The sequence below is a fragment of the Jaculus jaculus genome, chromosome 20 (assembly GCF_020740685.1).
Source record: "Jaculus jaculus isolate mJacJac1 chromosome 20, mJacJac1.mat.Y.cur, whole genome shotgun sequence".
Lineage (NCBI taxonomy): Eukaryota > Metazoa > Chordata > Mammalia > Rodentia > Dipodidae > Jaculus > Jaculus jaculus.
Window position 1 is genome coordinate 2,645,809 of NC_059121.1, and position 16,280 is coordinate 2,662,088.

The 16,280-nt window shown below is 45.1% G+C and overlaps 1 protein-coding gene across 13 annotated transcripts in view; it reads left to right on the forward strand.

Annotated features, from left to right (window-relative positions):
* Positions 1–16,280, forward strand: part of Mast4 (microtubule associated serine/threonine kinase family member 4) — a 656,456-nt gene that overhangs the window by 576,762 nt on the left and 63,414 nt on the right. For all 13 annotated transcript variants that reach the window (XM_045139067.1, XM_045139068.1, XM_045139069.1 and 10 more), the window contains 4 exons: positions 1,602–1,759; positions 4,159–4,234; positions 6,813–7,022; positions 13,793–13,894. In XM_045139067.1, coding sequence (XP_044995002.1) covers positions 1,602–1,759; positions 4,159–4,234; positions 6,813–7,022; positions 13,793–13,894 — 546 coding nt within the window. The remainder of the gene's footprint in view (positions 1–1,601; positions 1,760–4,158; positions 4,235–6,812; positions 7,023–13,792; positions 13,895–16,280) is intronic.

Genomic DNA, 16,280 nt, shown 5'->3' on the forward strand with positions numbered 1-16,280 from the left:
TTTGGAAATCTTGGATACAGGAATATAGACGTTGATTTGTGAGAGCGATGAACAGTTTTTATGTCTTTTCATATGTTGGTTGGCTTCCTATTCTGAGGATCAAAGCTGGAGTCTGGTGCATGTTAGGCAAGTGCTGTACCACTGAGCTACACCCTCAGACTTCTGTAAAATTTCTTTCTTCTGTCTCGTATTTGCTAATTTCTGTGTCCTTGCTGTTTTCACCTCTGCGTATCTCCTGCTGGAATTGATTTCATTCTTTGCCCGACTTACTGAGGTGGCTTAGTTTATTTCATATCCTTTATTCATAGTGAAAGTACTTAAAGACTACCTGTTTACTCTGAACACTGCATTGCTTTATCTCATAAGCCTTTCATGTCATAGTTTTCCTTTTTACGGTTTATAAAATAATCTCATTATGTTGGAAAATCCGTTTTTTGTCTCAGCATGGACTTAGTAAGGCGTTTGATAATTTCAAGGGGTCGGGATGCTGGCAAGCTCTGGTCATTAATTTCTAGCATTCCCACCGGCAGTGCCACAGTATTTACGAAAGATGCTCTTTTGTGATGACAGATTACGAGGGTCTTAATGAAAAGCCCTGCTAGGACTGAGTGGTGTCTTCAAAATGCACTTGTTCTCGCCCGGTTTCCACTCACAAATTTCAAAATCTTTTTTATTCACAAGCCTGGATTTTCCCGAGTTTACCATTCGCTACACAGCCTGTTCCTTTCTTTTGCAGTGACGCATATCTCATTGTTTAAATGCCACGTGGCTCATCTGCTCACCTCTTCTACCTCACCATGGTTCAGATGTTGAGCGTGATTGTCAGTGAGCAAATCGACCAGAAAGAGAGAGAGAGAGAGAGAACAAAACCTTATGGCTACTGAAGCTATTGAGTAAAGAAGTGATATTGTTGGTCCAAGAAATGAATAAATCAGGATCTTCTAGGTCCTCCACTTGTGCCCATGGCACACACTGGCAGAATTTGCATCAAGAAGACAGCTTTTACTGTGGGTGGTTTTCTTAACTTGTTTATGGTTTTGCTGCATGTAATGATGCTACTGGTATAAACGTCCCCGTGTTTGCTTGGGGACAGGAAGGCTTCCCTCTTCTGCTCCACCAGTGTCATTCCAGAGGTCTGCTCTCTTGCCTTGCTTGCTTTCTCTCGCTTTCGTCCATTTCAGAAGCTGAGTTCTTTTTTTCTTCCAGGGAGGAAGCTGTCCTCGGGAAACTGTAGGCAAATGGGTGACATCTAGCAAGAATATTGACTCCAGACGCTTGCGCCACCTAGTGGACACGTGTGACTTTGCGCTTGCCTCACCTTTGGGCGTCTGGCTTACGTGGGATCCGGAGAGTTGAACCTGGGTCCTTAGGCTTCTCAGACAAACACCTTAACTGCTAAGCCATCTCTCCAGCCCAGAACATAGACCTTTTAGGGCATCAAAGTATGCGTTTTTAGGTGACAGGCACTGCCACTACAGCTTGAATAGGAAACGGCATAACCTGGTGAGGGTGATGTCAGCCCAAGTTGGCCCTTTGATCTTGTAACCATTTCCAGAGGTCCTTCGGGGAAAGCCGTCTAACTTCACTCTGTTTTGTTTCAGTCGTCCTCTTCCTCGCAGGAGAAGCTGCATCAGTTACCATACCAGCCGACACCAGATGAATTACACTTCCTGTCAAAACATTTCTGTACCACGGAAAGCATCGTCACCGAGAACAGATGTAGGAACACACCCATGCGGCCCCGTTCCCGAAGTCTCAGGTGTGTAGAGCTCCCCCAGACCGACATGTGCTGGGGCATTCTGAGTGAAAATCCCTTTCATTCATAGACTCTCATTGATCTGTGAACGGTCATAAATAGAGTGGGGGTTTTTTCTCCAGCTATCAGCGGCATTGTTAATTACCATTAAATCACACCATACAATTTCTTTTAAATTTTCACACCTTGCTGACTTCTGCTTACAGTAGTGGTGGTATGCTAGCCTGGGAGATCTAGTACCTATGAAAACTTCTGATCACAGAGATTTTGAGGCTATCAATGATGGGACAAGAGAAGTTAGTTAGTGTAACCATGTGGAGTGCAGACTGTTGGAAGAGGAAAGAGAATAAAAGCAGAAGGACACCTTCCTACATTGTATATGGCAAAAGTCCATCCTAAGGCTGGAGAGATGGCTCCGTGGTTAAGGCGCTTGCCTGCAAAGCCTAACGATCTGGGTTCAGTTTCCCAGTACCCCCATAAAGCCAGATGCACAAAGTGTTGTATGGGTCTGAAGTTTATTTGCAGCAGCTAGAGACCCTGGTGCATCCATTCTCTCTTCCTCCGTTGCTCTCTCTGTCTCTCACTGCTTGCAAATGAATTGATTAATCATTTAATATAAAACAAAAAGTCCATCCTGGTCCTTTTATCATTTCTTCCCACCGTAAGTCCCCCTCTCTCCAGGATTCCGAGTTTGTGCTGGAGTTTTGTGTTTGACAAGTGTAGTCCTCTTCACAGTGAGTGTTATTTGGACCTTGTTTCAAATAATGTGGATGGACCACAGTTGTGACTTTTGGAGGCAGCCTTTCCAGTCAAGTCCTGGTCAGGGTGTTCATGACGGAGCGTATGGACTCCTCACCTGCGGGCGGTGCGGGGGGGATGGGGCACAGTGGGACTTGCTCCAGCGAGCACAGGCTGTTGGCCCTGTGCACAGAATGGCTCTCATCTTCTACCTCTGCTCCAGCCCCTGACTCACGGGTCTGTTGGAGCGATACCCTGGGAGGGTCCCAACAGCCTAGGAAGGTCCTGGCACCTGGGAAATCCCTAGCTTTGGGTGCAATGACTTCCTCCATCTGAGGACATCCTGAAAGTGACTGACAGTTCATTCCCAGGAGCCAGGAAAGCAGAAGGAGGAATCAAGTGGTGATTCTCCTCTCCCTTCCCCAACAATAACATGAGATCTTACTGCAATAGAATCGGTCTACACTGTCTATTAAAGCTTTATTAATAAACAGCTTAAGTGTCCAGTTGAACATGAAAGATTATGGGGGTGGTTGTATCTTTTTATCTTTTTCATTTAGCATCATAACCTAATACCAAAGGAATCCACATTGGATAGTTGTGAAAAATGTTATTTTGAGATATAGTATAAGAGGTCTGGGATCACCATATTTTTTTTTAACTTACAGGCACTATTTTTAAATTTTTTCTTTAAGAAATTCCTAGGGCTGGAGAGATGGCTTAGTGGTTAAGTGCTTGCCTGTGATGCCTAAGGACCCCAGTTCAAGGCTCGATTCTCCAGGACCCAAGTAAGGCAGATGCACAAGGTGGTGCATGCATCTGGCATTCATTTGCAGTGGCTGGAGGCCCTGGTGCACCCATTCTCTGTCCATCTGCCTCTTTCTCTCTCTGTTGCTCTCAAATAAATAAGAATAAACAATAACAACAACAAAAGAAATTCCTAGAGTATCTAACATAAGCCATATTGACCCAAAAAGATGAGTACCCTAAAACGGTATGATTAGATCCTGTCAGAAAGGACACGAAATGACTATTGCATAAAAGAAAGGAAGAAGAAAATAAAGAAGAGAAAGAGTGAAAGAAACAAAAGTTGTATGCTTCTGCTTCTTATTGCACGTTACGCTGACCTCAGCATCCCAAATAAATATTTACTAGGCTAGAAAATGAATTTCCCCACACCACCTGTGCCACGAAAGACTCTCCGCCCTCTGCGGGGGTGTGTGGCAAAGCGCAGGTGTATGATGAAAGTGTGAAATGACACAGTTAAATGTGTCCTAGATGTTGCTGTGGAAAGCCACCCTATTTTGTCTTCCGCTGCAATTCAATTAATTGCATATTACGTTGCACATACAAGTGTGTGCTACATGCAGCATATCTCAATTTAAGAACATTTTCGAAATGAGCATCGTTGACTCCAATTATCGCGCGGCCTTGCACTTGAACGTGCTTTCCGAACCCTACTTGGAGCGTCTCTCGCGTTTGCAGGTTTGCGTACGCGGATGTTAATGGGTGGTTTTGTGGGGCCCTGCGTGACATGGAGCACACGGCGCAGTTCATGTGAAAGTTGCCTAGTCCTCCTGGTGCAGACGACGGTTTGTAAATAAAAGGCTTATTTTCATCTCATGCTGTGGCAAGTTTAAAAGGGTAATTTGCTTTGCTTGCAGCCCTGGACGCGCCCCTACCTGCTGTGACCATGAAATAATTATGATGAACCATGTCTACAAAGAAAGGTTCCCAAAGGTAATGAATGGAATTGAAGATGAGTAGCGTCTTAAGTGACCGGGCGACACAGGCTTAGCATCTGTAAGGTGGTTTTGTTTACAGGAAATCAGCGACCAATCCAATAATGGCTTGCATCAAACAGCACTGGAAGCCTTCTTAGAGAAAGAAAATAACCAAAGAAATGGGAAGCCAGAGGCTGCCATGACCCCAGGGCTGTGTGTTGTTGACTCGCTGTTGGTGGCCACCGTGTATGTGGATGTTGGGGGGTTGTTAGTAGGATTGTCTGCTCCCCAAGGTTTCACATCCTTGGGATCTGAGCACCCATGTTCTGTATCTGTTGTGGGATTATCAAGTAGAGAAGCCCTAGACTTCTGTGCCTTGAAATTTAAACCTCATTTTCCTCTGCCCAAATTTCCAGCCATTACCTCTCTAGCCCCATTGCTGTAGAATGTAACCACAGCCCAGTTTGTGAAGGGTTGTAGCTGGGTCCCTTGGGTGCCCTAGGAACTCTCCCATCCCAGTTCTAACCAGGCCCGACCCTGCTTAGCTTCCGAGATCAGACAGGGTCAGTGGTGTTCAGGCTGATAAGCCCACAGACCACGTAGCCACTCCCTGGGTCCTGGTCACTCACCCATTCCACATCTTCCCATCCAAGTGGAAGAACAGGGCAATGGCCACCTATCCATGTCATTCTAGGTTCTCTCCCACTGCCCTTGTAACTTTAGGCGTGAGAATAGAAGGGCATCTTTGGTTTCCTAAACCAGGACTAGAATACTTACTGTTTGTAAAGCACCTGACATTGGCGTCATCGATCAACGCTGCTTATCACATGTCTCTTGCTTGCCAGGGAAGCGGATATTGACTGTGCTCAGTTAATGGAGGTTTGGCAGTTAGGGGGGGACAGGGGAGGCAGGAAGCAGGTAGAAGGAAGTCTCCCTACATGTACAGTTCCTATGAACAAGAATATTGATTAGCCAACAAGTGATCAAAGAAAAGGAAAAAGAAAGATGAGAAGGATATTTTAGATTTTTTTTTTTTTAAAGCAGGGGAATCCCCTTGGCCTTTGAAAAGAACGCAGCTTTTTGAGAAAAGGATAAAGACGGTATATATGTGCTCCTAGCAAGGAGACATCTTGCCAAGAAAACCAACTCTTGGCTCATGCTGTGGAGCTCCAATTCTGAGTTCTGAGCGTTTCAAAGAGAGAGATTTCATGAGCTGGAGAGGTGGCTCAGCTCAGTGGATCAAACACTCTGAGCATGCAGGGAAGATGTGGAATGGGTGAGTGACCAGGACCCAGGGAGTGGCTACGTGGTCTGTGGGCTTATCAGCCTGAATACCACTGACCCTGTCTGATCTCGGAAGCTAAGCAGGGTCGGGCCTGGAATTGGCAGGTTCCCCGCAAAACTGCGGAGCTATTGTGGGCTTCTGTAGTCCTAAAAACTACTGATGCTGACTGAGGTAGGAGGAGGACAAAGGAGAATTTTCTGGAAAAACCGTGATGAATGCGGCAAAGAACGGTGGAGCAAGAACCTAGGGCAAAAATCCAGAGAGAAAAACCCTGCCTTGAACAAAGTGGAAAGACGAGGACTGACCCAGAAAACTGTCTTCTGACGTCCACACGCATGCTGTGGCACGCACGTGCATGCACGCGCGCACACACGCCCACCATGTGCACATGCCACACACACAATAAATAAATACATAGGGAAGTAAACAAAAGAACCTGGGATCTAACATCAAAGCATAATAATTCACAAATACCCTTCCAGTCCGTCAGGAAGCTTACACGGACTACCTTGTATTCAATGGGGTGTCAATAAAGCAGGGCTGTTGGGCGTGGTGGCTTATGCATTTAATCCCATTACTCGGGAGACAGAGGTAGGAGGATCGCTGTGAGTTCGAGGCTACCCTGAGACTACGTAGCGAATTCCAGGTCAGCCTGGGCTAGAATGAGAGACTACCTCAAAAACAAAAAAAAAGAAGTGAGGGGAGGCGGGGGGGGGGGGGGGTTAACAGCTTAAAGTACTCATTTTTCATTTAAATAGCTCAAATGTCCATTATTTCACCCAGTGAACTAGGAGCCTCTTCCTCTCCTCCCTCTCCTTTTCTTGTCTTTGTTTTTTAAAGCATTTCGCTTCTTAGTGGAAGGTGCAGGAATGTTCCCTGTCCCGGGCTCACGTGTGCATTATCAACATCCTCCTCCATTATCAACATCCCCGTCCGAGTGGTGCCCTGTGATCAGTCAGTGGGCTTGGCCTTATCACCCGGTCCACATTTTCACTCATTCATGGGGTGTTCAATCAGTGGAACTGAACGACTGTATAGTGACACGTGTGTACCGTGATCATATCATGCAGAAGTGAGGGTGCCCGTAACTCTTCATTCGTTCATTCGTGGTGCTAGGCTAGGGGTCAAGACCTGGCTCTTCCCCGTCATGTTCTCCACCAGGAGGATGTGCCTAGGTCAGAGCCAAGTTAATTTTCAGAATTCTGTAGGCCTGTAAAAAAAAAAAAATGCGAGGGCAGCGTGAAGTTGAATTATCCGTGTGCATGCGTCTCCTGTGCTACATCTGTGTGTGTGTGTGTCCTCTGAACAGGCCACGGCTCAGATGGAGGAGCGTCTCAAGGAGATCGTCACCAGCTACTCCCCCGACAACGTCCTCCCCCTGGCGGACGGAGTGCTCAGCTTCACTCACCATCAGATTATCGAGCTGGCTCGCGATTGTCTGGACAAATCCCACCAGGGCCTCATCACCTCGCGATACTTCCTTGAGTTGCAGCACAAGTTAGATAAGTTGCTGCATGAGGTAAGGATGGCGGGCCTTGATACAGAGACTTCCTGATTTGTTGTGAGTTTCCCCTGGACAGAAAAAAATATATATATGTGTGTGTGTGTGTGTGTATTTGCAAGCAAATCATATATATATATATATATGTATATATATATGATTTGCTTGCAAATGGTGACTGTGAAATGGAATTCATATTTTAGGGAAGCAAAGAAGAAAGAACGGGGGGGGGAACTAACTGATTGCCATTTGCTGCATGTGACTATGGTCAGTATCTGCATAGTAATAGGAGGTTAACATAATCACCTGCGCAGGAACCTGGAGATCCAGTAATCTATGACTCAGGGATAAGTGGATTGTGAAGGAATTTGAAGCAGCCATGTCCCCTTCCCCATACAGTTACAAAATTGCCTGTGTGTATATATTTGTCATTTGATGACACTATCTGTTTCTAATATCTAAAAGAAACCTAAATGGAAAATGGCTTCTTCTGGGCTATATGTCCTGTTAATTAACCCACACATGGGTGTTTGGGTTGTAAATGGCAACTTATATTTTCATTAGTGTCAGTTCTCCCTCTAACAAAAAATATCCAATTTCCAAAATGACAGATAAACACCAGACCCGCATCTGCGTTACTAACATTTATATGCCTGGCTCCTGATAACACCCGGGATGGGAAGGGAATGTGTATGGTAGAATAGAATCGGTGCATGATTTTACCCTTCTGACTCAAAGTGATAGGCTGTGGTTTACAAGGAAAACCTATTTAGCCTCTACCTTTGGATTTAGAGCATAAAATTTAGGGCATAAATTTATACCCATGCAAATACAATCGTAGGTGGGGGGTTTTCCTCTCAGAATGAATACATAAATACAGAAAATAGAAGGAGCATAGTAGCATCCTAATTTTTTTTTATTTCTAATTTTTGAGAACTCCATCTGTCCTTGCCCCCGCAAGATTTGGTTCTGACAAGAGAAGTTTCCTTGCTGACTAGCAGCTGCTAGCTTCCTTCCCTTCCCCTTCCAAACTTCTCAACAGAGCTTTCTCTGCTGTTCCCATCCCTGACATGACAATTTTCTGCAGACTGGTGAAGTACTGTCCCTTCCACGCGTGTCGGGTGGGGGGGGACACATTTACTTTGCTTTTGTTGTTAATTTCTCCCTTGGTACAGACCAGCTCTCCTCTTAAACTAAATTGAGAGTGAACGTACAGGAAAGTGACCATGCACTTGCAGGCTCTGGCCATTTGCTTTTTCGTGAGAGTTGTTGAAGGCTAACCCTCAGTGACTGTTCTTACCTCATCTGATCTCAGTGCAGTGGTCAATGGGCCACACCTAGACTGGTACCTTACTGGAATGTGAGGACTCTGTGCCCAGAGGTATCGTTCCTTTCTCACCTGGGGTGGTGGACAACACGCAGAGATATGTCCACAGATCCTTGATGAGGTTCTCCCTGCTGCCGTTGACCATTGGCTATTTTCCTGGCTCAGGCTGATTTTAGTGGAGTCTTCAGGTCTTTCTCCTCCTACCTTTTTATTACCTTCTTTCCTTTTGGGGGGTAGTTTGGGGGTGAGGTTCGTGGTAGGGTCTCATTCTGGCCCAGGCTGACCTGGAATTCACTATGGAGTCTTGGTGGCCTCAAACTCACGGTGATCCTCCTACCTCTGCTTCCCGAGTGCTGGGATTCAAGGTGCGGGCCACCACGCCCGGATCCCATTCTTCCCTTCTTACCACTCCTCTACCCATGTCTTCCCTGCTGCTTCTCGCAAGGATTACTTTTCCAACTTGGGGGTTTCGTTTTCCCGCAATCTCATCCGATTCTCTCCCCATCCCCTCCTGGGATCTTATTGCTTGTCTTAGATTAAAGCCCTCGGGACTGCAGTGGAGGTCAGTCCACACTTCAGCCCAGCAGTGTTTGGTCATATTTCAGACACGTGGGTCCACCTGTCTCCGGCTGTCGACTTGGACAGCCCATCAGAGCAGCAATGGGCAGCCCAGCAAGGCTCAAGTAGACTCAGCTTCTTGGCCAAATCTGCCTCGTACAGTGTTCGCCTCCATCATTAATACCACCATGTTCCCCACTAAAACACCGAGTTTAAACACCGATCTCTTCCCCTGTGTAAGGTGACCACAGTCAGCTTTGGATTGCTGGCAGAAAACACCCGACCAAGAACAGCCTGTGGGAGGAAAGGGTTTATGCTTACAGATAGGAGAGGAAGCTCCATGATGGCAGGGAAAACGATGGCATGAGCAGAGGGTGGACATCACCTCCTGGCCAACATCAGATGGGCAACAGCAGCAGGAGAGTGTGCCAAACCCTGGCAAGGGGCAACTGGCTATAACACCCATAATCCTGCCCCCAACAACAAACTGTCTCCAGGAGGCTTCAGTTCCCAAATTGTCACCAGCTGGGGACCTAGTGTTCAGAACTCCTGAGTTTGTGGGGGGTACACTTAGACCACCATAACCAGTATCTTACAGTTTTCTTTCTAAATATTCCTCACACTTCCCCTTGTTCTATTATTTATTACTTTGCTCAGATCCTCCTGTTTATTGATCTGCTTCCCTCCTGTCCTAACCCCCTCAAATTCATTCCCAGAACAGTATAACTCCCGTCAATATTCCATTCTGCTTAAGGCATGGCACGTGTCTGTACGCCTCCTCACTGAGTGCTGGCAGCCATGATCCACTTAATGGTCTTTCTTTTTGGTGTGTGTGTGGGGGGGGAGTAGGTGAGGGAGAATCTCATATTACATCAGACAGTGGGTTCTTTGGAGTACCTGAGTCCTTTCTAATTCCGTGGTGCCTAGCTCAGTATTCAGGCATTTGTGGATTCCTCAGTAACTATAGAAAGGAGGGAAGAAGGGGTAGAGTGCACATGAAAGCAAGCCAAGCTATATTTCATTCATTATGACATAGCGTCAAGTCATCTAACTCTGCTGTTCCTTTTTTTTTAAATTTTTTTAAAAAATTTATTTGAGAGCAACAGACACAGAGAGAAAGATAGATAGAGGGAGAGAGAGAGAATGGGCGCGCCAGGGCTTCCAGCCTCTGCAAACGAACTCCAGACGCGTGCGCCCCCTTGTGCATCTGGCCAACGTGGGACCTGGGGAACCAAGCCTCGAACCAGGGTGCTTAGGCTTCACAGGCTAGTGCTTAACCGCTAAGCCATCTCTCCAGCCCTCTGCTGTTCCTTTTAACCAAATTAGCTTCCAGTAAAAATGCTGGAAGCAGCATGCTTGTTTCTGTTTCTGAGAAGCATGTGCTTACTCAGTGGTGTACTTCTGAACAGAGAAGGCTGACCAGGTAGAAGCTGTGTAGCCAGTTTTTGTGACTTCCTCCTTCCTCAATTCCATCATACTGCTCAGGAGATCACTATAACGACCAGCTGAGTCTTGTGTTTTTATTCCTTTCTAGACATTCCCTGAAGAGACTAGAATTGATACCCACAACTATCTATACTGAAATCACCCACCTACATTGGTTTATGTATGAGAATTAAAAATAAATCTTGGGGGTGCTAGAGAGATAGCTCAGATCCAACCCCCAGGCCCCAGGTAAAAAGGCAGAAGCTCTGGCAGGTTGATGGAGGTCAGAGGCAGAGACGAGAGTTTCCTGGTAGCTCGTGGGGCAGCACAGGAAAGAACAGCCGAGCAGGAATCCAGAGAGAGAGAAATGCTGCCTCAAATGAGATGGAAAGTACAGGGCTGGCCCAAAAGTGATTCTGTGACCTCCACATGCATGCCATGCGCGCCACACTCATACAAATAAGTAAATAAAAATAACTGAATCCTGGAGTTTCACAAGTCATACAAATGGGCCATATGACAGGTGTAACTCACTGACATGTAGAGACATTCTGGAGCACTGGAGAAGTATGTGGGTTAAAAGTCATTGTTGGGTGGGATAAGGATGCTTTCTTGTGCATTTTCACCCATACATTTGGTCATGTTGGGGGAAAAAAAAAAAATCAGTCTGCTTTCAGAGTCGCACTTAGAGTGTCTGACCTGAGCTGAGCCAGAGCTCAGAGAAACATGTCCCTTCTAGATAGAGCAGAACTGAGGCAACTTGTGTGGTTTGGTTTCCCTGGCTGCAGTTGTCAGCTCCCAGCTGCGGCCCTCTGTGCCCGGCTCACTTCTCGCCCACCTACTCCTCCTCCGTTGTCAGTCTCTTGCATACCCCAAGGCAGAATTTCCTTAGAACCAGTGTCCTTTAAAGTCTGAGGTCCAGGTCAATTCCTGGTGCATTCTTCTATGTCGCATTGTCTGGGGCTGAAGTGTATTTAGCCACTGTCAATAAAATACAGAGGATGCTCTAACCTATCCTCAAGTCTGTTCATAGTATGTTTATAGTGTCCAACGTTTAAAATACAGACTTGGGGACCTCACTAGCATTCCCCCTTGGAGTGTGTTGCAAGAAACCTTGGGGGCTAGAGAGATGGCGTAGCGGTTAAGCGCTTGCCTGTGAAGCCTATGGACCCCGGTTCGAGGCTGGATTCCCCAGGACCCACGTTAGCCAGATGCACAAGGGGGCACACGTGTCTGGAGTTCATTTGCAGTGGCTGGAAGCCCTGGTGCACCCATTCTCTCTTTCTCTCTCTATCTGCCTCTTTCTCTCTCTGTCACTCTCAAATAAATAAATAAAAATCTTTAAAAAAAAAAAAAAAGAAACCTTGGAACAATATCTCTTCTCAAACTGTCACTTCAATGGATATTGTTTTAACAAAACCCTTTCTCCTCCCCTAATTTAGTAGATAAAATATTATTTGAGCTACTATAACATATATTTTGGCCGTGGATATGACTTACAATTGTTAGAAGTAGGAAGTTGGGTGAACGCCTTTAATCCCAGCACTCGGGAGGCTGAGGTAGGGGGATGGCTGTGAGTTCAAGGCCAGCTTGAGACTACATAGTGAATTATAGGTCATCCTAGGCTACAGCGAGAACCTACCTCAAAAAAATAAATTAAATTTAAAAAGTAGGTATTTGGTTTCAACTGATTATTTTCATGGTTTTTGAAAGGGAATCTTTGTAATGTGAATTGACTATTTCTCTTTGGAAAGATCAACAACAGTACAAAAACATTTTAGGCACTTATTATACTTGTGAATTCATAAAACAATAATTACTGTAGCAAGAACAGATTTTATTCTGCAGCCCAAATTACTGATAGAAGTTAGATGGTTTTTTTTTCTTTCGTTTTTGCCTTTAATGTTTCCTAATTGAGGTAAACTATAAGGAACTACATTTCTTAGCAATTCAAACTCTCTTTTTGTTGCAAAACAAACAATGGGAAAAAACTTAAAGACCCTTTGTAGGTTTGAAATGTATGCTATTTTGGGATGTAGAACACAAGCTCTTCTGTAGTTATTCACCAGTTGGCATTTTCCTTAGATTTTTAAAATTTCAAATGTGAGCGTATTACACTTTTATCTGTGTATGTTTTCTGTACCTATGAGTTGGAACATAGCCTTGGATTGAATAGCTTAACTGTTACAAACATATTTTCATATATAAATTTTGTCTTGAAGCTGTTTTGTGGGTGGCACTTGCCATTGATAAACACCTTCAAGAATGATTATAATTGGTTTTTACTGCATCACATTATACCTCACTGTGCCGGAAGCACCTTGAGACTCTTCTCAAATCCTTAGAGGAAAGTGTACCATGAAAACTTGAAAATTAAGAAAGCCTGAAAATGAGCATGTGTCATTTACATTAAAACATTTATCCTGTGCCAAGCATAAGGTAACACTTATCAGATTTCTTCAAGAAAATATCATTGACAACTTCAATGACTGTTTTGTTGTCAGTGTGTGGAAGTGAATCCATATGATCCAAGTATAAATAGTATTTGATTAACATTTGAAACAGCATCACATACATATCATAATTTGATAAAAATAACTAATTCCCAGGCTAATCGTACTGTGCATGTGAACATTTCATGAGGGTGTGAAATGCTCAGGATAACAAAAGTGACCTCTTTCTACTTTAGACATTTTATGCATTCTGAGGTTTCATTAGGAAAGTCCAGGTTCTGGGCTGGAAAGATGGCTTAGCAGTTAAGGCGCTTGCTTGCGAAGCCCAAGGACCCAGGTTCAACTCTCCAGGTCCCACAAAGCCAGACACAAGGTGACACAAGTGTGCAAGTTTGCACATGCGCACGCGTGTGGAGTTTGGTGACAGGCTCTAGATTAGCTGCCGCTGCTGGCACCCATGAAGTTAATTATCTCAAGTCTAAATATCCCTTTCATTCATGGTTTTCATTAATAAGGACCCTTACATTGATTTTTTTAAAGCACAATAAATCAGTTCTGCTGCTAAAATATAGCTAATAGAGCTATTTTTTAAAAACTATTTTTGTTTATTTTTATTTATTTATTTGAGAGCAACAGACAAAGAGGTAGAGAGAGAGAGAGAGAGAGAGAGAGAAAATGGGGGAGCCAGGGCCTCCAGCCACTGCAAACGAACTCCCGACGCGTGCACCCCCTTGTGCATCTGGCTATCGTGGGTTCTGGAGAATCAAGCCTTGAACCGGGGTCCTTAGGCTTCACAGGCAAGCGCTTAACCGCTAAGCCATCTCTCCAGCCCAAACAGAGCTATTGTAAAGATGTCCAATAGTGTCCATTTATGTTCGAGATAATGCCCATTTATCACTCTTTCAAGAGCGTTTTCTAAATCCGTGAATTTCAGATTTCTCAATTATGCAATTAGCATGCTTTGCCGATCTTTCCCACTTCGTGAAGCCACATGTCCCATCTCTCTGCTTGTTGCTTCTTCACAGGCTCACGATCGCTCTGAGAGCGGAGAACTGGCGTTTATTAAACAGCTAGTGCGAAAGATCCTCATTGTGATCGCCCGGCCTGCCCGGCTACTGGAGTGCTTGGTAAGTTGCCTTGCAGCGCACTTGGATCCTGTGTAGCAAACCGGACCGTGCAGAGCAGCGGCCGTCGGAAGGCTCCGATCTCATTGTGCTTTGAACACTGCTAAATGCAGAGAGTCAGGGGGCCCCGCGGCCTGTGGGCATTTATGGTGGCACCCGTACGCACCTTGTCCTTTCTGATTATCACCCAGCATTTGTGTGGCTGTTAAGTGGTGCTTGCATCGCATTCCAGTCCATCGTGAAGGGGAGTCATGCAATGACGCTCTTGACTTTACCTGATTACCTTATGTCGCAGCTTGTTTAGAATGCGTGCTGAGCCCATGTTCTGTGTGTGGCTGAGGCTTAGAGAGAAGGAAGCCAGTCAGAGATAAGCTAAATTGTAACCTGTGGCTATTTGCTTTATAAATCATGGTAGGTTAGAAACGAGTTGACAATTGATTTCATAGAACTTTGTAAGGCATCATCTATGACTTGGTGGAATGAGACGTTTGGAGGTTAGCTCATTGTGGTTCTTTTTTATCTTTCTGTCCAGTGATCATTTTTCTTGTTTTTTTGTTTTTTCTTGTTTTTTGTTTTTTCAAGGGAAGGTTTCACTCTAGTCCAGGCTAACCTGGAACTCACTATGTAGTCTCAGGGTGGCCTTGATCTCATGGTGATCCTCCTACCTCTGCCTCCCGAGTGCTGAGATTAAAGGTGTGCACCACCACGCCCTGCATTTTTGGCATTTTTCGTGTTTTAAGACTTTTGATTTAGGGGCTGGAGAGATGGCTAAGTGGCTGAGGTTCCTGCCTGCAAAGCCTAATGACTCATGTTTGATTCCCCAGTACCCATGTAAAGTTAGATGCACAAAGAGGCACATGCATCTGGAGTTTCCCGTCCTTCCTCATCTCTCCCCCTCCCCCACCCCTCCTGGCCAATAAGTAAATAAAATGCTGTGGGGTTTTTTTTTTTTTTTTTCTTTTTTAACTTTTGGTTTGGGGCTGGAGGGATAAAGCACTTGTCACAGAAGCATAAATCCCAGCGTTCAGATCCCCAGACTTCCTATCGCAAGCCACAAGCTGTGGCGAGCTTCTGTAATCCCAGAGAATTAAAAGGTAGAGACGACAGAAGTTTCCAAAAACCCGAGGGCCCGGTAGCCTGGTGAACAGAGAAGTGGTCAGACAAATGGAAGGAGAAGACCGAGAGCCCAAAGTTGTCTCCTGCCCTGCACCCACATGCTGTGGCACACTCACGCCTGCGTAGACACATCTTGGGCAGACAGGCATGTGCACGCCACGAGAAGAAGCCTTTTGGTTTATGAAATTGTGACATTTATATTTTAAATATTTTATTATTTATTTGACAGAGAGAGAGAGAGAAAGTGGATGGGTATGCCAGGGCCTCATGCCACTGTAGACAAATTCCAGATACTTGTGCCAAGTGGTACATCTGGTTCCCCCTGGGTGTTGGGGAATCAAACCCCAGCTGCTAGGCTCTGCAAACAAGTACCTTTAACCTCGGAGCCACTTCTCCAGCCCTTGATTGATATTTCAATCAAAACTATCAACAAGCATGATGCTTTGGACATAAGGATTATTTTTTTATTTTTATTTTTGGTTTTTTGAGGTAGAGTCTTGCTCTAGCCCAGACTGACCTGGAATTCACTATGTAGTCTCATGGCGGCCTCAAACTCATAGTGATCCTCCTGCCTCTGCCTCTCAAGTGCTGGGATTAAAGGCCTGGATGCAAGAATTACTTTAAGAGACTGTGAATATAGCATAAAAAGTCACTTTTAAATTCCACTGATTACTTATTACATTACTTGTAATTCAACATCACATGTGCGTGCGTGTGTGTGTGTGTGTGTAGCTGCTTTGGTTTTATTCTTTTTTAATTAACATTCATAATGTTTTATGATATGGGAATATTCACAGCTCCCTAAATACACACCAGTGCCTGGTAGACACGGCAGGGGAGAAGGCAGTCAGGAGAAAGGCTTCCCACCCAGGACAGGGCCCGTGTGATCTTGGAATCAGATGCACCACTTGTCTCTGAAAGGGGGATACTGGGTGTCCGGCAGGTACAGGCAGAAGAAAGACTTACATTTTACTGTATCTCCTATTACACCTTTTAAATTATGTGCTAACTGCAGTAGTGTAATTGGGGGCAAATGCTGGTTAGCATTTAAAAATTACTTTCTTCTGGACAATAGCAACAGATAGGCTAAGAGCAAATATTGTCTTAAAAGAAGAAACAGGGACCGGAGGGATGGCTTAGCAGTTAAGGTGTTTGCCTACAAAGCCAAAGGATCCAGGTTCAGTTCCCCAGGACTCATGTTAGGCCAGATACACAAGGAGGCACATGCCTCTGGAGTTCATTTGCAGTGGCTGGAGGCCCTGGCGCACCCATA